General features: G+C 45.9%; 1 protein-coding gene across 1 annotated transcript in view; it reads left to right on the top strand.

Moving 5' to 3' along the window:
- The window catches only part of LOC139907957 (plexin-A1), a 98,068-nt gene that overhangs the window by 20,005 nt on the left and 57,414 nt on the right, over window positions 1-20,649 (top strand). The window contains exon 7 of the mRNA XM_078283606.1: window positions 15,173-15,373. Within this exon, the coding sequence (XP_078139732.1) occupies window positions 15,173-15,373 (201 nt within the window). The remainder of the gene's footprint in view (window positions 1-15,172; window positions 15,374-20,649) is intronic.

A 20,649-nucleotide genomic window follows, 5' to 3' on the forward strand; every position in this document is an offset into this window, starting at 1 on the left:
TAGTAGGCAAGGCTCAGATGGACTATTCAGCCTAGTGTGTCCCTCTGTCTGTCTGTGTGTGTGTGTGTGTGTGCATATGTTTGCGCTCTTCATTTAGACCTCAAACGATCCTTTTTGCCATGCTGTAGCTTAACCCAGAATCCAAATAGCAGTGGTCAAAATAACAGAGTAAAATCTGTCCACTTGATAGCAGACATTTCACTCAGACCTTTGCCTTTTTCCACTGCAGCTGAACACAGTTGGCAGGATTGGAAAGGACTCGTCCTCAGACTGTGATCAAAGGCCTGATAGAAGTTTTCACACAGGGTCGAGACGTGACTGTGCCTCACGTCTGACTCGATGCCGTTTGCGAGAGTCGAGGTGGGACCAGCTGGTCACACGGGTCCGTCCAACTAATCTTCCCACGTTTAGAAACTTTGACCGAGGTGGAGAGATCGGGCCAAATGAACCTTGAGCGTATGCAGTTCACTTTTTCATACCAGCAACATTCACTCCCCACGCTCTTAAACACAAACTTTCTCTATTCCTCTCTTTCTCTTTCTCTCTCCCTCTCTATCCCGCAGTCATTCTCAATTCAGTTCAATTCAAATCTGCTTTACTGTCGTCGCCGGACACAGAAACCTGTGTTAATAAAGCAATATAACATCAATTGGGGTAATATTAGAAACATTAAAAGATCAATAGTAGTAGTTAATGAAAAATCAATAAATACCAGTGTGATCAGCCATAATATAATAAACATTCCACAGCAATTGAAGTTGGAACAATTCTCTTTCTCCTCGCACTCTCCTTCCATTTCTCTCCCTCAGTCTATATCTCTCTCTCGCTACCCCTTAATTTCTGTCCTTTTTTTATGTCTTCCTCAAGTGTTTCGCTCTCATCTCCTCCAGTATCTGACTCTCGCGTTGCCATGGCAACCAAAAGGACTGGTGTGTTCCCGACGAGGACTCCCCCCCCCCCCCCCCCCCCCCCCCCCCTCTCACAAGGGCTTAACCAGCGCTATCTCGCCCATCTGTAATTGGTTCGACCAAATTGCATTATATGGAATAAGTTCTTATTTGCGGTTGTCGGGCAAAAAATAGGTGAACAAACAAACCAAAGAAAAAATAAAAAAATCCAACAAAAAAAAAAACAAGCCAGCCAAGGAGTAAAAGTCTTGTAGTGTTTGTTTATGTGAACAGAGTGTGTCAAGGAAGAGAGAGCAGAGAGAGACAGAGAAGGAAATGGAGAGACAGAGGAAGTGGGGAGGAAATAAATATAATGAGTGACATTTCCAAATCAAATATGCATAAATCAACAATGCCTCCAACGGCACGACAAACAAATTCTCGAATTAAGGGGCGACCGGGCGGAAAATTGCGGGAGAGGAGGAAGAGTTACTTTGGTAAAAAAAAACAAAAAAACCTGAAGATAGAGGAAGGCTAGAGAGGTGGAGGCAGGGGGCCAAAGCGGAGGAGGGAACGACTCGTTGCTATGTAATTCCTAATCGCTCTTTTGCCTTTCCTCCCTTTCTCTCCTTCCCCTTAAGGAACTTTATTGCCATACCTTCCTCTCCTCCTTTCTCCCTTCTTCCTCCTCCTCCTCCTCCTCCTCCTCCTCCTTCCACACCCCTGGAGAGAAAGTGCTATTCTGAGCCAAAGACTTGATGAGTGCCAGGCAGTGTTCAGGGTGGTTGGGCTCAGCTATGTTAAGACATGCTTACGTGTTTGTTTTGCTGCAGACCGAGGCACAATCTCACCCCGGCAATCAAGGCGGCGGTTAGCTTGATTGAGATTTGTGGTTACAGCACTGTCTTTTTTGTTGTTTTTTAAGTCTGCGGCTGTCGCTACCTCTCCTCTGTCTGTCTGTCTCCTGCACTACTTTTTTGTCATTTTTTTTAGGAGTAATTAACAACTCCAACGACCAACTATTTTTGGCAATTGAATTTTTCCATCCTTTTATTTTTGATGGACTCCTTTAATCGTCAAGGTTGTACAAGTCAGATGTTACAATATCTTTTCACGAAGCAGTTTGAACTACAGTTTCTAAGCAGCATAAGAGATCTATTTCTCTTCAGGGTCGCTCTGCTTCTCCAACACGGCTCTCTTTTATTGTCCAGTGTGTTTTCCACATCTGTGTGTCATGGAATGTATGGCTCCAGTGATGGATTTTTTTTACCCTTCCTTATAAATTCAACACCTTCCTCTCCCTCCTCCTCCTCTTCCTCCTCCTCTCCCTCCTCCTCCTCCTCCTCCTCTCCGTCCTCCTCCTCCTCCTCTCCGTCCTGCCTTTGACTACTTGTGATGTTGCTAATTTTCACATCCATGTTTAAAGTAACATGTTTGTGCTTAACGCACTTGAAAATGCATTTAGACTACAGGCATATAGTGCACATAAACATGTATCACACACGCACGCACGCACACACACACACACACACACAGACGTCTCTCTCTCTCTCTCTTGTCTGTTGCCAATTAGTAAAATGTAATGTTAGTGTATGACACATTCTCCCCCAGAAACAAGAGAGGCTCCATATAGGCTGCACACAGAGCCAAGCATAAGAATACACACACACACACACTGAAACACACTCTTTCTCTTTCTCTCACACACACATTCTCATAGGGACACACACACATATAGATACACTCACACAAACACATGCTTTGTGTATTTCTCTCTCTTTCTCTGTCTCTCTCTCTCTCTCTCTCTCACTCTCTCTCTCTCTCTCACACACACACACACACACACACACACACACACACACACACACACACACACACACACACACCCTCTATGGCTGGCAGGGTTATTTGTGACAGAGGTGTGAAGGCCCCGGACCGTGACATTCTGGCACACTGTGTTTACCCTGGCTGGTACCCAGACACTAAACAGAACACACACACACACACACACACACACACACACACACACACTCTAGAGAAGGGCATCCCACAGATTGTAGGCCAAGGCCGCTGTGCTTAAGGGGCTCACAGTGTGTATATACATGTGTGTGTACGTGTACTGTTCGAGTGTGTGTGTATTATGTGTGTGTGTGTGTGTGTGCGCGCGGCTGTCACTGGTTCTTATCAGGCGAAAGCACAACCAGCAGCGCAGGGCCAGAGCGGGGGTGCAGGCGGGGTTGGGGGGGGAAGAAAACGCATAATATCCACCCTTTCTTTCTCTCTCCTTCCCTCTGAGTGTCTATCTCTGAGGAATATCTCCCTTCACTCCTCCTCATCATCCTTTCATTCTTTCGTTTCTCGCTCTCCCGTTTCCTCCCCTCTCTCCTCTCTCTCTCTGCCTCTCGTGTCTTTTCCACACATTATGGCTCTGCAGTGTCGCTCTCTCTCTCGCTTTCTCTGCCCTCTGTCACGATCCAGCCAACGTTCTCAACCTTTTTTCCTCAGCACCCGTTTCTGTCCATCCTTCCTCTCTATCCGTCCTTCCCTCCGTCCCTCCCTCTGTTTCGGCCCCTCCAGCATCCCTCTTTCTTCATCTTTCCCTCCCGCGCTTCGTCTATCCTCACGCGTCCCTTCCTCCCGCCACTTCCTCTCATCGTTTCAATCTCTTTCTCCTTCCCTCCCTCCATCCATCCTTCTCTCCATCCCTCCATCTCAGTCTCACCTAGTGTATCAGTAGTCTGTAAATTAGCATTTGTTTCAACCTTTCAAGATCACACATCCATCTCTCCTACAAGCCTTACCAATCCCTCTTTTCCTCACATCTCGTCTTGTCTCAGTCAGTGCAAACGTTTCCCCTTTTTGTATTTAATTTATCACATTTTAATTCCTTTACTATTTCCTCTCTCTCCCGGCTTATTTTTCTCCCCCCCCGCTGTCGTCCCTGTCTTTGTTTAGGTAGGTAATCTTCCCTTTTTTTATCCCCATGGCTAACTCTCACTCTTCTTTATTTGTTCTTCTACCCCCCCTATCTTTTAGTCCTCCTTTTTCCTCTCTCTCTCCCCTCACCACACCATGTAACGCACGGCCAGACACACACACACACACACACACACACACACACGCACGCTCCTGCCTTTCATTAAGAGGAGACATGCCTGAGCCATGTTTAATAAAATATAAACCATGTCGGGAAGAGAGAGAGCGGAGAGATGAGTGAGTGTGTGTGTGTGTGTGTGTATGTGGGGAGGGGGACGATGCTTACCCCCTCACATTCCCAATACAATGCAGCTCTTCCAACTCATGTATTTCACTGAGGACGACCAAAGACGGACAGAGGTTCCTTAATCGAGACCAGATGTAAAGTGAGAGAGAAGAAGAAAAGAAAGAAAAACACGAATGAAAGAAAGAAGCACAGAGAAGGGCAGGGAGGGAAATAGAGAAACTCTGGCAGTAACAAGCGGCCGATTACATTCAGAATGACGCAATTTATTTTCCAAATGTTCTCCATGGTTGGAGGGAAGAGAGGGAGAGAGAGAGGGAGAGGGAGAGGGGGGGAAGGAATGGCGGGAGGAAGTGGAGGCGACGGGGTGAAGTAACCGCATGTCCTCCTTGCCAGATGGATCCTCGCCGGAGCGTGACCCTCCGCTGTTAACCCTTGGTTTGGTTTGGTAGCGATACGCCGCCGCTACCCGCACAAACCACTTCTGAGAGGCCCCCACCCCCCCCCCCCAAACCCTCCCAACCCCACTTTGTGAACTTTCTCTGGAAACTTCTCAGCGGAGACTTGTCCAAGAGTCAATAATCGCATTTCCACCTCGGGGAAATCAGTTTTAGACTGTATCAGGTGTTTTGGCGCGCTCTCTCTCTCGTCCCTCTAATTTGTTAATAGAGAACGGGGAGGAGAATTGAGAAAGTGTAAGCGTTTTTGGAGCACTGGTAATGTAATTCAGCTCTTCAAAGTCACGTTGCTCCTCTGTGTGTGTGTGTGTGTGTGTGTGTGTGTGTGTGTCTGGGCGTGCGTGTACTTCCCACACAATTGTATGTTTCAGGGAGAGAGAAGGCAGGAGAATGTAACTGTGCACTAAACACACAGACACGTTCAAAGGCAAACACACATGCACAATCTTCCGCACATGCATGCAGATGTTTGATTTCTCTCTCTCTCTCTCTCTCTGTGAGATCTTGGACTATTTTTAGCCCCACCGTCCCACAGCTTATCTTCCCGTTTCCTCTCCTCCATCCCTTCCCTCTTTTTTTTTTTTTTTTTAATTTGACATGATACAGCGCGCCTGCAGCAGCTCTCCCTAAAATTCCCTCGCTTTTTCTTAAAAGCCGCACTACCTGGCAACGTGCATCAATCCCTTACCGACAGAAGGCAGGAAAGATGGGCTGTTTAAAAAAAAAAGAAAAAACAGCCTTGGCCGGAAGACAGCATTAGAGAGACCAGCCTATCATACGCTAAGAAGTATGCTTAGTATACAAGCGTGCAAGGACGCCGCTGTTATATTTAGGGAACAGGGCGGAGTTTATCAAATGCAGCTTGCATTAAGTGTTACATTAATGCAAATTCGAAGGACGTTTTGGGCCCTTTCGTTGGATAATGGCCTAATTGGTTGAAAAGTGTTTATGCTGAAGTGACATTGAGAAAACATGATGTTGCATCCAGTTAGTTGCTCAGTGCTGGCAAAAGAAAGTGTGTGGTGTAACTTTGCTGCGGGGTTGTTTTCCCCTTGATGTAATCCTCTGCCATCCGGGCAAAGCCCACTGACGCAGTCACCTCAGCTATGCCAACATGCTGGCTACAGCTATGAATACTAGATCAGTGAGGGACTTAATGAAGAGCTAATGTCAAGGCTCACACACACACACACACACACACATATGGAATATGGTGACATGATAGATGCACAGGGGTTCCCAGGCCATGCATGAGTGTGTTTCAGTGTGCTTGTGCGCGGGTGTGCGTGTGTCAGTCACAGGTCCCGGTGGTTTAATTATTCAGGCTGTATTAAATCTTCATTTCCGCAGCCCTCACAGTCTGCCTGCCTAATGGAGAACACAGATGAATATTGCATTTTCACCGTCAAGCCTAGTGTGTCTGTGTGTGTGTGTGTGTGTGTGTGTGTGTCAGAGAGAGAGAGAGAAAAAGAGAAAGATAAATGCAGAGTCACTGAGAAAAAGAGAGATGAAGGTAGTTGAAGAAAGATGAAGTGAGCCAAAGGAAAGAAAAATAGACAAAATGCAGGGAGAGCAATGAAGGAGAGAGAGTATGATTGAGAAATAGCGACCGCCTGCCGTAAAGGGAGAGGCACAGAGAGAGAGAGAGAGAGAGAGAGAGAGAGGGAGGGATAAAAAAGTCCCGTAGCGTGCTGCGTTGTCCTGTCTCACAAGACCAGCTAGCTCTCTCTGTCATGTTGGACATTTCAGCCTGCTGTTTCACTAAAGTGGCTTGCGCTGATTCTTATTCCAACCTCCATTTAACCGCCACACGCGGGCTGCTGTGGAAACCTTAGACGGGCAACGATCCACCACACACACGCAAGCAAGACATGGAGATTGACTCCGTTGCCACTGGTGCACAGGGTTTCCCCGGGTTCTTATAACGTCTGAACAAACCTTAAACTATCTCAATTTAAGGTCTTACAAAGCATCATGTAATGACAGGTTTATTTTTGTAATTTTCATTATGATGCAGATATGAAATTTGGTTGAAGTGTTGACCGATTACAATACCAATTTGATCTTAAATCTTAAATTAATGCAGAACAGAGTTGTACAATATGCCAAACATGCTTTCTTTTCACTGCATCTACTTTAATAAACATAATTGGACATCAAACCCTTTCAGTATATTTAATTTATTGGTGTCCTTTTTCTAATGCTACCCATATATAGTTTCAGAACTTTCATTAGCTACGTTCCATCAGACAGATTTTCTATTCCTTTGTTGTGGCTGTTAAATTGGTGTTGAATTCAGTTACAGGTAGGGTCTTAAAACGTCTTCAGTGCGGCTCTGTGAAGCCTGCTGGTTCCCCGGTGCAGATGGAGCGTAAAGTGCTCAGCATGGTGGGGTAGACGGAGGCACAGATCAGCATGTTTTTTGGATCAGACAGACTGATGCTTCTGTGTTTTTTTTATGGCACAAATTGGTACGTTGCTGGGCTTGTTCATCTGGTTTCTATGCTTCTGTGTGTCTTGAGGAATGCTGCAGCAAAGTGCTAAATAGCCCAACTGTCAGTACTCTGATTACTTGCAAATAATCTATATACATTCGCGCTCAGGATCCTTGATTACCAAGTTAAACTCAGTAAGAGCTTAGATCGTTTGGGTATGTCCCCTTCTACTTGATAACCAAATTCACTGTGTTTCAGTCTATCCTAAGACTGAAATATGGCGCTGTCTGCAGAGGAGAGCCATAGGCAGCAGATAGGAGAGCATATCTACCTCTGAAATCAAGATTTGTCTTTGAAAAGCTGAAAAGCACAAGGTTTGATCGCTGCTGACATATCTGGGTTAGAATGATAGCTGGGTGCCAGGCATCCTCTCCCCCTCTCTCTCTCTTCATGAAAACCCATAAGGAAAAAAGACCCTCTGACTCAAGTGACAAAACATTCACACGATTTCATTGTTTTATAACATACTGTGCTGTCTAACGTCATGGGGATAAACTGTGTAGGTTTGGCAACTTGCTTGTAAGTCAAGGATAAGGGATTATAAGATGAAATCTACATGTATGTGTGCCTGGTTGGAACATCAAAGCACAGAGCTTATATATGTGTGTGTGTGTGTGTGTGTGTGTGTGTGTGAGTGTGTATAAGAGGACGTATATGTAGGTAGAGGCAGCCGAGCTCCTGCTCTGTGAGACTTTGATAATCCAGGCTGAATAACATTCATGTCACACACTCCCCGGCATCTCTCTATAATTCAAACTCTCCCTCTATCCTCTCTGTCTGCTCCCTCGTTCCTCCGCACTCACTCATCTTCACACTGTCTCTCTCTCTCTCTCTCTCTCTCTCTCTCTCTCCTTTCTCTCCCTGTCTCTCGTTCTCTCCCTCTTCCTCCATCTCTTCCTCCCTGCATCACTCCTTCGCGAGGAAACGAAGGGAGTGGGCGGACAATCTCACAGTCCCTTTCAAGGTTCAAAGTCCCTTTTCTTCCTCCGCTTCCCTCGCTCCTGCGCTCTTCTACATGTTGCTGCCTTATTAAGTTGTTCCACAATCTCTTTCTCTCTCTTCCTATCTCTCATCTCTCTCTCTCGCTCTCTCTCTCTCTCTCTCTACCCTTCACAGTAAGTGTCTGGTTGGTCACAACATCTTCCTCGTTTCTGCCAGCTAATGAGCCTGGCTCAGCCGACTACACACACACACACACACACACACACACACACACACACACACACACACACACACACTTTAGCGTTATTTCCATATCCCTGCACTGATGGCCAGCTTAATACTTTGATACTCACACAGAAGACACCTGATACAGTGAATATGTGGTTCTAGCTATCACTATATGCCATAATATGATATTGTTATATGATATGATATGCCTTTTATTTACTAAGGCGTGCTTTGGGAGCAAAATTCATTTAGTAGTAGAAGTAAAATCCTTGTATCTCCCAAATGTCAACTTCTCAGTAACTAAGAAAAACAGCCTTGTTTTCAGATTGACCACCAGGCATTTTTGAGTTTATCCAATGGCGTTTCATAAGCCCAAGTGGTATAATTTTTTGTCAACCCATAGAGGAGCATGTAATCCTTCAGTTGAATGACAGTCACCTGAATTGGAGTTAGCAGGTTTTCACATGACAAGCGCGATATCTTCTGTTAAGTTTAGATCCACTGTAAATGAACCTAAGCCAGTTAATAGTCTTCAGCACGGTGTCTCGCTCAGTGGAAGAGCGTGGCGCTGTCATTACCAAGATTAGGGGTTCTGCTCCCACTGGAGCCGCCCACACCAAAAAACGTATGCACTCACCAATCGTGTAAGGTACTTTGGATAAAAGCATCCACCAAATGGCATATATTATAATTTAATATTAATGAACGGTGAATTGTAAAACAGCGGGCTTAACAAGGCAGAGAAGGTGACATCTTTAGTTAAAGACCACAAAGGGCTTTTTGGTGTCCTGTGTGAGACCACTGTCACAAAGCCTGGGGGGCATGTAGACAGGCGGCGGGGGGGTATTCAACACTCTCCATGTAGCCCTTTTGTCAGGCCCCTGAAAGAGACGCACACACACACACACACACACACATCCTGTCCTCCCTCTCTGTACCAGCGTGTCCCCCCTCCTCTGTGACCATCCATGGCATCTCATCCCTCCCCCGGGCTCCCCATATCGCTTTACTTCATTATTTAGCGTGTTATTTTTTCTCCTCCCTGATCTATAGTCCCAACATCACAGAGCCGGCTAATTAATTATGGATGGACCAGAGGGGGGATAGGGGAGGGGGGGGGGGGGGGCCTTAAAAAAAAAACGGCCAGACACCCGCCTCATTACATATGCGCGGTGTTTTTGGAGCTTTATTAATTTATATCTTGTCAGGCTATGCCGAAGCCTTCAGAACTCTTTTGGCTTTTTAATACATTTATTTATTTATATAGCAACCCGCTCTCGCTTTCGTCTTCACCCTCCTCCCCCCCCCGCCTCTTGATTTTAATCTCTCACCTTCCACATATTCGCATGCAGATACATGTTCACACAGACACACACGCACACGCACACACACACACACACTCGCCTGCCGACTGTCTCATTATCTGCTCTTGGCGGATGTTAAAAGGTGTTTTGCTCACCTGCGAGTGAAGATTATCTCATCCACCCCTTGAACACTTGTTTTTTTCTATATTTTTTTTTTCAATAGTTTTTTTTCCACGTTTGGAGCGGTGTGGAAAGACGTGGTGTGGTAAACATCAGAGTGCATGACAAATGAAGGGAGGAATATTTTAGAACGGGCCTGACCTAGAACGACAGCTGCTCGCCTTTGAGAAGGCTCATGGCGATGTTCAATCAAAACTGGCATCCAGGCGTCGCAATGAGATGTAGTCCAATTTAGGTCAGGCGTTGTAAGAGTGTAAGAATAACATTGTTAGGAGTAATGGTTTTGGCTGAATGATGGCTTATTTTCCCCCTAAAACGCAGTACGAAATAAAAATAAATGGGCGCTTAAAGTATGTATCGACTGCAAGGGTAACCAGAAGAAAGCTATTTCATCTTCTCCTGCGCGCAGGAAACTGGCTTCCATGGAAGTAATACATACATCTTAATAATCTACATAATTATTTATGCCTCTACTGTTAACGTATGGGACCTGCCGCGCCAGCCGTAGGCAGCAAAGCCGACAGCGGCATTCGAGGGAAAACAAACAGAGAGAGGTAAGGAAAGCCCTCTGGCAGCTTGGCATTGAACAGAAGTAGGGGACTTGGACATCCGCCACCCCAACCACACACACACACACACTCTCTCTCTCTCTCTCTCTCACTCTCTCTCTCACACACACACACACGCACACTTTTAGTCCAATCCAATCAGTGTGTGTGAGCTTATTTCACAGTTAACTGTGGGTGTTTGTTTACTCAACTTGTCATCAGCTGGGCAGTCAGAAACAAAGAATTTCATATTTGGCAATGACAGTTGTTCTCTACAGTACGAACATCTGTTGGTGTTGAAAAACATGCTTATGAAGATGTCAAAATGCAAAGAAAATGATCAGAATCTCAAATTAGAGCAGATGTTTTTGTGCCGTGCGCTGGTATGGAGAAACCATCTGTGGCATACATTCCTTCACACATCCATTCCAGCTCGCGTACAAGCGTAACTTTATTATAAACTGTTCGTACCTAGCGGTAAAGTTGAAGTCAGGCTTTTGATGGTGTGCTGTAGTGCGCTACAGGAAGCCCTCGCCCAGGGGAATTATGGGTAGAGAAGCGCTGATCCAGCCGCCCTGCGGTCGACTCTCGAGTCACTATCAGACACTTTTCTGTGCCAGCTCACCTGATACCTGCAACACTGCCTGATGCACGTATGACACACACACACTCCCACATGCATTTACACGCACACACAAGCCCACCTTCTTTTAACCTCACACACATGCACACACACACACACACACCCCTCTCATTTCCTCCTCAGTCGGTCTTCCTGAAATGAACCGGATGGACTTTCACATCTGGCCAAGAAAACCACAGCATCCGTCTTCACAGATGAAATGAAAGACGAGAAACAAAAAAAAAACAATGGGGGGGAAAGGAGAAAAAAAGCTCTCTCCCAGCTTCAAACGAATCCCCCCGGTGAAGTATTGTATCAATGTACTCTGCACTTTGTAGCCCTAATGCCGGCTTTGAACTGTTTTGGCACCTGTCACAAATACTGATGAAATAGTTTCTCTCTGCTGAGCGCTTTTGTCCTTCTCCCTCTCTCATCTCCCTCTCTTCTCTCCCTTCTCCCCTCCCTCCATCTGTTGCTCAAGCTCCCCATTCACTTTCTCTCAAACTTGCTTCACATTTTGCATTCCTCTTTCCCTCTCTCTCTCTCTGCATTTTCTATTCTACCCCCCTCCCCCCCTCCTTCTCACACTCTCATCCCTTCATCCCTCCTTTCACTCTCTCTGAGAGTAATGTGATCTTGTCTTTGGGAAATCGGAGGCTGTATGCAACGTGATTTCCGCACTCTTGCAACATTTCATCCCCTGGACTATTCCAGCAGTGGTTCCATTGCTATTGGCTGGCTTTACATTACCATTATAAGAGTCAGACCCATACAGTATATATGAAGTCTTTGATGTGAAGCGGTGCAGGACTGATTAAGCCTATAGGATGCAGTGGTGACTCCACTGGATCCTATGGAACTTTTCTTAGAAATTCTCTTACAACCCCTAATTACTGTAAGATTATTCACTATTCTCATCTGTACTTAACTCACTGATAACGAATAATTGAAGGGAGATGAGAAAAGGTGGACAACTGTTATAGACAGATACGGTAATTGTGTATCGCTTGCTTCTCCTCCCACACTATTCAAAAAAAAAAAAAACGGGCTCATCCCTGTATATTACTCATGAGACGACTATATTTAGTCCCTTATTTTTTCAATGTTTCCACTGAGCCGTACCTCGAGGTGACAATGCATTAGCTAGACAGTGGAGAGAATGAAAGGAAGGGATGCTATAAGGAAAGATGAGTGCCAGAGAAAACGACAAGCAGACAGCCGAGCCGACGTAAAGTCGATGGACGGATGAATAAAACATTGGTTAGCAGCAGCCTGCGCTAGGGGCTACGCTAGCTTCTGACACACTGTATTCTACAAGTTAGCTTTGCCACAGCTTTAGTGGTATGATGCCAAAGTGCCACAGTATTAAAACCCTCTACGAAACATCAAAATTCACGCAGCATCACTTTTGATTTTTCTTGCATTTGAGCAGAGAGAGCATGAGCTTTTTTTTTTTTTTTTTTGTACTTTTGTGGCGCCTTGGACGCCGCGAGCTCACAGCTTTTGACACGAGCATCGCTTTTTCTGAGTCAGGACTTCAAACAGCACTAGTGCAAATCAATCTGTCCTTCTCTTTCTCTCTTTCTCTCTCTCTCTCTCTTTCCCCATCAATTTTCAGGCCTTGTCTGAGGCTCCAGGCAATTAATTAAGTAGGATGTTGTCAGGGGGCTTGGGTACGTGGTGCGGTGTGAAACGCAGCCATTCACTGCTGATGTGACTGGATCAAGCTCTGACTGTAGGGTGGATAGATGGATGGATGGATGGATGGATGGATGGATGGATGGAGGGGATGGATAAAGAGACGGAGAAAGTGTAGGAAGAGCCGGGCAAGCCTCTGACTTTTTTTTTCTCTCTTTCTCCAGTCTAACATGCCCTCTCGTCACACTTTTGTCTTCGCTGTTTCTTTTCTCTCTGTCTGGTACCTTTTCTTCCCTTCCCTTGTTGAATCCGTCTCTTTGGCCAATTTTTCCCCCCTTTTCTCTCTTTCCTCTCCTCACATCAACAGCTCTCTGACTCGGGCCGTTTCTCTTCGCTCCGTTCCCAATTAAACTCACCTCTTCCACTCCCTCTGTCTTCCTGTCCATCCTCTCTCTGCTCCTCTCCTTCACCACACTCCCTAGATCAACTTCTCTCTCCACTTTTCTCTCCTTCTCTCACATCAATTTCTTTCCCTTCCTCTCCACTGCCCTGTTTCCCCCTCATTCTCTCTCCACCCCTCCTTCATTTTCCCCCTCCTTTCCTTCCTCATCCTCTGCATCTTCCTCCCACCGCCCCTCCCTACCTCAGTCCCTCCTTCTCAGCCGATCATTTGCCTTCTTATCCCCCCCCCCCCCCCCCTCTTCCCCCCCTCCTCCCCCCCTCCTCACCTCCTAGTTGATTACATACCAGGTTGTCAGTAGCCTGCTTCTTCCTATAGTATTCCCCTCTCTCATTATGTGTTGTGTGTGTTTGATCAGACACACAAGGCCAGGGCTAAGCAGGCTAATGAACAAACCCCAGCATTGTGTTCAGGCCCTGGGGACGCACCGTAGCTTCTAATGCACAACAGCTCAATGTGTGTGTGTGTGTGTGTGTGTGTGTGTGTGTGTGTGGTGGTGGGGGGGTTCACTGACAGAGAGCCAGCTATCTGCATGAAGGAAAAGCTAAAATGACAAGTGGAGGGTGTATTGGCGTACACGGCGCCTTGTGTGCAGTGACTATTTTACAAGGATCCGGTCCATGTTTTTTTTTTTTTTTTCTATTCTAAGTGGGGGGAGACGTGTCACCGCGAGTGTGTTGTTGCATCCTGCAGCTCTGACTGGCTGGGACGAACTGTCGCCTCCTGGTTTTTCTACCCTCTGTGCCGCTGCTACAGACGTAAAAAGATAGATTGGGATGCTCACTGACACTTTTTTGGGGTTCAGGGCGGGGTAAAGAAATTTGTATGATTGTGTTCCACTGACAGTTTTCAGGATAGGCGAATGATCCAATGCCCTGACACCTAAGACCTTATTTTTCAAGGCCCCTTTTTCCTCCCATATGAAATAGTCTATTTCATTTCCTTTCCCATTACACTCGCTGTAGGCCTGTCACTTGTGGTGTGAGTCACTTAATAGTGTCTCTAGGTTGTTAAATGTGTGATATGTCAGAAGTGATTAGGTTAGTCATGCTGTTGGCGCGAACAGTACAGTACAGGGTGGGTTAGTTCCACCCAAGGCTTTAACTCATGTTGTATAAGATCTGTCACCGCTCTCTCTCTCTCTCGCTCGCTCTCTCTCTCTCTCTCTCGCTCGCTCTCTCTCTCTCTCTCTCTCTCTCTCTCCCCTTGATTCCTAGTGCTGACAAAGTTTGCATTCTTGCCAAAGTGTGGTATAAACACTGTAATGACTTCATTTCTTCCTACACACACACACACACACACACACACACACACACACACACACATACACATACACATGTACTGTATATCCATGACAGACTATGGACTGAGTGGACTGTCCTTTCTTGTCCTGGTTCAATAAAGTGAACACACACACACACACACGCATGGACAAACATGAATGCAACTGCATACTGAGAAACCTAGTATCCATCCAAATACATCAATTCAAGAGGATAAGCACACACACACACACACACACACACACACACACACACACACACACACACACTCTCACGCCCTCCAGGACTGTGTTCTCCAGTGGTGTGAGCCAGTGGATGGGCTGTTTCCAGATGATCTAAACAAAACTCTGTCAACCCCAGCCAATATCGCTGACCTACACACGCACACACACACACAAGCAACACAGTGTTCTTGAGCTCATTACTCCACTCCACACATGGACACAATACACTGGAGCCTATCTTCCTGCCATAACAATGCAGCGCTGTTGTTATGAGAGTAGTGTTTCATGGGGTAGATAATACTGTTTGAACTCAGTATGAAACTCTCTGTAGTATCCCTCACTCAAGTGTCATGTCGCAATAAAATCTGGTGCAAGGCTAATGTGTGTTGCACAAGCCCATGATGTGTGTGGACACAATTTATCACAACACACTTCTTTTACACTTTTTTTGTGTTTTGTAGCCAAGCTGGCGTGGAGTCAAACACGTAACCCTTCCTCTCTTTTCTTCTCCCCAACTGTTAACAACAACAAACGAGTGACTCATGTGACTCATCGCCCCTTCTCTTATCTCGGTGTCACTCTCCCTTCCTCTGACTCTAATGAACAAGCTCTCTCTTTCTTCCTGTGGGGGGGAAAACAAACGAGTAACCGGTCTGCCTCTCTTTTTTCTCTTAACCCTATAGGACTGCCCCCAGATCCTGCCCTCCACCCAGATCTACATCCCCGTGGGGGTGACCAAGCCCATCACCCTGGCCGCCAAGAACCTGCCCCAGCCCCAGTCGGGACAGAGGAACTACGAGTGTGTCTTCCACATCCAGGGGGAGACCCACAGCGTCACCGCCCTCCGCTTCAACAGCACCTCCATCCAGTGCCAGAAAACCTCGGTGAGTAAATGGGTGGATAGAAATGAGGAAAGGTGGCAAATGGGTGGGATGAGTGGACGCCATTTTGGTGCTGCTGATGGTGGAGAACAGTGCCGAGAATGACAATGAGTTCACTACTCACTGTGCGCCATTTTGGTGCAGTTGATGAAGCATGCGAGCTAGTTATGGTTACTTCAGCTAGTTATGGGATTCATTGCTTTTGTTGGTATCAAGAGGACATTGGTGATGCTGACAGTTGGATAAGGAGAAACTGGCTGGGAATGATGGAGGCCATTTTGGTTCTGGAAAGCACAGAATAATCTAGACAATGTATTGCCCAATTTTCTAGTTAATGTAAAGTGTAGTGGCAAATGACACCATTTTAGTGCCTCTAACTATCCTATAGACTGCTTTATAGTCACAATCTAAGCTTGCAGGAAACATTTTAGTGCCTTTGAGGAAGAGGAAGCATGGAAGATACTTACAGTCTAGTTTAGGCCAGAGGCATAGCCATTTAATGCTATTGCTCTTGAACTAATCAATGTTACTAGGTAACTAAATCATGATCCCAGTGAAGACATTGACTCGGTCAGAGTTTAAATAATGACCTCCCACCACTAATGACCACTTTGTCAAGTAACATGCTCATTGTCCTGATGGATCACCATGCGTCGCTTTGGAGACTGGCTTTGTCACAATCTAGACAAATGACCCAATACTGATCTTCCACATTGAACTGATAGTTGGCAAATAGATATTGAGGTCAACAGAGTTCACATAGATGTTACTTGTATGTTGGAGCCCATAACTATGATCAGGCTTCACTACGTGCCATAGGAATAACCCAGTAATCTGATTACTGCTCTAAATCATTACAAGGTAGCATGGTTTGTGCAATACATCATTCAGACTGTTGGTCGAGTGTGAAGCAGCGTTGGTCAACCATCATAGTTTTGTGGTATGCCTTTATGATTTTTAATGTAGCTGTGGCTCGGCTGGTAGGGATGCGGAGCGGTGTGTGCCAGATTAAGGTGTGCCCAAGAATGTTTTTTTGCAGAAGTTTTCATAAGAGAAATTCCGTGTGTGTCTATAAAGGTGTGTATATTTAGAGGATTTACAGGTAGGCAGTGTGTGCATGCGTGCGTGCGTGTGTGCGTGTGTGTGTGTGTGCATGTGTTTGTGAGTCTTCAAACTAGCGTGACAGATAAGAGGTAGCTAGCGTCGCGCTTCACTGAGGCTGAAAATGTGAAGAGGAAGTCTGTCTCTGAACCTAGTTGGAAGCGGATTGATCATGTTTACACCTCGACTCTATACCTCTCTCTCTCTCTCTCTCTCTCTCTCTCTCTCTCTCTCTCTCTCTCTCTCTCTCTCTCTGTGCAAGTAGAACTCATCTTTTTCACTGCCTTTCTCCCTCCGTCTGTCATACTTTCTCCTCCCTCCCATTCCCTCCTTTTCTCTCTGCCTCTTCCTCTTCTCTCAAGCACTCACTTCTGCTGCTGCTTGCTTCTGTCCCTGTCTATTTTTCCTATTTCAAGGTAGAGTGCAGTGCAACGTTATGATGAGAGCTGGTGTTATTGATTCTGTTTTAGATGAGGGTTCTGCGGCTGTCACTGTAACATGTCAGACACGGAAGCCAACATGTGACAGATTAAAAGAAAAAAAAAAACATCAACCACAACACCTAGAAGCCTTCACTATTCGGCTAATTAGCTTTGGCACTTTGAAGCGCTAACACCTCCCACACATCAGTATGCTACACCTTACCAGCGCAGTCGCATGTTTATCCAGCCATATAGATATGAGCAGACACGTGTTTAACATACCCGAACAGCGGTCTTTGCTTAGCTGTATAGATGGCCGGCTAGCCGCTGTGACAGCTAGCGTAATGTCTGATTCTGTCTTTATCGACGGGCAGTCGTTAGGTGCTGGCACGCGCTAGCCAGTTGTTTGTGAAGGCAGGGCTAATTAGCTAGCGACAGGGCTGTCTCTCCACAGAGAAGCCTGTTTATTGACTGTTTATTGTAGCAGCAAGGCACTGCTAATCAGCAGCACAGCCCAGGCCCAGCCAAAAGCTGAATTTCTCCATTTGATGCCCACAAAGCAGACATGCTAGCAGCAATTAGCCTTGAGCTGTCAGCGCTTAGCCGTTGTTAGCAATTAGCCGTGCCGACTTGACCGCACAGTCAGATATCGATGCGACGTGTACATCGAGTCTGCATGAGGGCTCGGTTAGATTTAGTGGATGAAAAAGGTGCCAGCTGTATGAAGTTGCCATTAAAGCATAATTCATCCAGGCTTGAGCTTATGAGTATAATTATGTGTCATGAATTATTAGGATGAGAGTCTTTTTATAGCACTGGAGCGGTATTTCAAAAGACTGAGCATCTCAAATATTAGTTTATTCGTTTTTAGACCTTCATATCTCTATTTTTCATGGGCACCCTTCCATGTTTGTTCCTACTTTGACAGTGTTCAGCACTGCCTCAATGAATCATGTATGACTCTGCAGTAGAAATAGACTTCATCTGCTATGCTGCGTACACACTGCTGCCTGGGTGCATAGGCATGCAGCTATGGGGATAGGGGTTAATCAGAGTCTGTGTGAGTGTGTGCACATGTGCATCCTTCAATACGCCTAAGGCTATGTATCCCAGGATGATTGTGTATGTGTGTGTGCGTGTGTGTGTGGTTCCATTATACCAACAGCTATTGCAGAGAGACTGATGGGGGGCTGGCTAATCAATGGGATAAACACACGGGTGTTAATCCACAGTTTAGCCTTGTGTTTGAGATACACACAAGTGTTTACCACTGTGTCAAACTGACACACACTCACTTATTGTAGGAAAGGCGAGAGGAAGGGCGGGGAGAAGAGAGTTGTGTCAAGAATTCATATAAAGTAATGAAGGAGAGGGGAGGGGAAGAGGGAGGACAGGATTCCTAGAGTGAAATAGGAGATGAGGGAGAAGGAGAAAAGAGCAGAGGAAAGGATACATGCAGAGAAGTTGAGGGAAGAGGAGAGGAGGATAGGAAGGAGGAGAGGAGGAGAGACAATACTAGGAAAACAGTGGAAACGGCAAAACATGGAGATGAGAAGAGGCAAGAAAGATGTGGGGAAATCACATAATTGTCTACTACGCTCCGTAGTAGACAATTTGAGGTGAGATGAATGGAGAAAAGTGAGAAGGAGAGCGATATATTGATGAGAACAAAGAACAGAAGAGGTGACAGGGTATGAGGAAGAGAATCTGCTCAAAAATGTTTCCCAAGGCCAAAACCCATTCTCTTACTATCATACAATATCATGACACCATCCAAAAGAGGTATCTATCCACAGAATATTCAGGATATCCGCAGCCAGATCAAGTTTTAACTCCAGTTTCGCACACATTACTCCTTTTACATTGAAAATAACAACTCAATCCTCTTGTATAGTATCCCCTAACAGGAGACTGTCAATAACCTACTGTATATGTGACACACATGATATATGATAGTGTAACTTCAGCTCCATACTAACCTTGTTTGGTATTGGCTGTCCATATCCGCTTATGGGGGAAAATATTGGTCCTACGGCATTTCTATATTAGATTATTGTACATACCGACTCATCCCGAAGGGAAAAGAGCAAGCGTATCACAAGACATGAGAAAGAATGCAGCGGAACAAGTATTGGAAAGAACTTGGCTTTTGAAGCTGAGACATGAAACGAATACGCTGCTTTATAGTCAAGGTCTTAAGACTTTGAAGAATCATGAGTTTTGGGTAAGGATTTTGAAATTTGCTCAAAGCTGTAAAGTTTGCTGTGTTGAGCTTTAAAAAGGTTGACATTTACATTGTAAAAGGAATGGCCCATCACACAATTCCCCTTTCTTTGAGGAATTCACTCGAGAAGTCGTGTACTCAGCCAAACATAATTCAATATTCTGTGAAAGTTGATGAAAAGGCAGACTGTCCAAGGCCCTATACCGAGTTAATTGGAGGAAAATGCTGATCATTTAAAAAATGTCCTCTCCATATTTCTTTGGTTTTTTTCCCCAAAAAAGCCCACATTACCACTGCGACACACCAAGCCATCCGCCAGGCCTTATGGTCGCGGTTAGCTACGGTCAGCAGCAACCCAAACAACAAGCTGGTGTCTTGACCAGTCCCTTCCTGTTTTCTGACCCTGTCCAGACAGCTTCCTGGTGTGTGGGCCAATCAGAGGCTGAGGTTAGGGCCCAAGGGCCAATCAGACGCTGCGCTACGGGCTGGGAAGTTGTGCTCAGAGAGCCACAAGGGTCATGGGAGCTAGTAAACACACATACACACGCATGCTTGCAAACGCACACTCTCTCTCACACACACACACACACACACACACATTCTGGGGTCAGAGAGGGTGATTGAACACAGCTGGGTGTCGTTTGAAGGCCAAGGGTGAGAGGAAGAGGAGCGCAAAGGGAGGTGAACTTTTCTATCTCAGTTGGTTTTTCTTTCTCTCCTCGTCCTCGTTCTGCTGTTCCTCACATTTTGTCTCTTCCATCCATACTTCAGTGTCTCCCTTTTTTTCCCTCTCTCTCTCCCTCTTTATCCTTCTTTCTTGTTTCTCCCTGGAGGGCAGGAATGAGAGAGGACAGATAATATCAGCGCAGGCCTTACACCATTACCTTCCGTCTGATAAACCAGTTGGCCACTCCATCACCCTCTTTCTCTCACTCCTTCACTGCTGAGGACAAAAAAAAAAAGATACGGGGGCAGGAGGAGAAAATCTAGTTTGGGATAGGGTGTGTGTCTGTGTGTTATTTTTCTGTGTGTGTGTAGAGAGCAGCTGTTTGTTAAAGCAGAGATGGGAAGTATCAGGGGTCCTGATGGCATCCAATTAAGGCAGATAAAATGATGATGAATTGCAGTCGGGCAGTGGAGACGGACGCCTGTGTGTGTGTTTGTTTGTGTTTGTGTGCGTGAGCTCATGCACACACACACACACACACACACACACAGGAAGACAGGAGGAGAAGCAAACAAGGAAAGAAGCCATACGATTTGGAGAAGATTGGGCTGGGGAAGAGAGAAAAAAAGGGAGAGAGAGAGAGCAGGATGAGGAAGAGAAAAAAGGGAAGAAAGGCGAGGAAGTTGAGAGGCGGAGATGCCAGGAGAAAGAGAGGGAGGAATGAGAGAGATGGATGAGGAGGAGGAGGGAAAGAAAGGAAGGAGTGCTATAAGACTATAATGAGACCATATGGAGAGAAAGAGAGAGAGAGAGAGAGAGAGAGAGAGAGAGAGTGTTTGGAAGAGAGAGAGTTTGGAGGAGAGAG

The sequence above is a fragment of the Centroberyx gerrardi genome, chromosome 5, assembly GCF_048128805.1.
Source record: "Centroberyx gerrardi isolate f3 chromosome 5, fCenGer3.hap1.cur.20231027, whole genome shotgun sequence".
Taxonomy (NCBI): Eukaryota; Metazoa; Chordata; class Actinopteri; order Beryciformes; family Berycidae; genus Centroberyx; species Centroberyx gerrardi.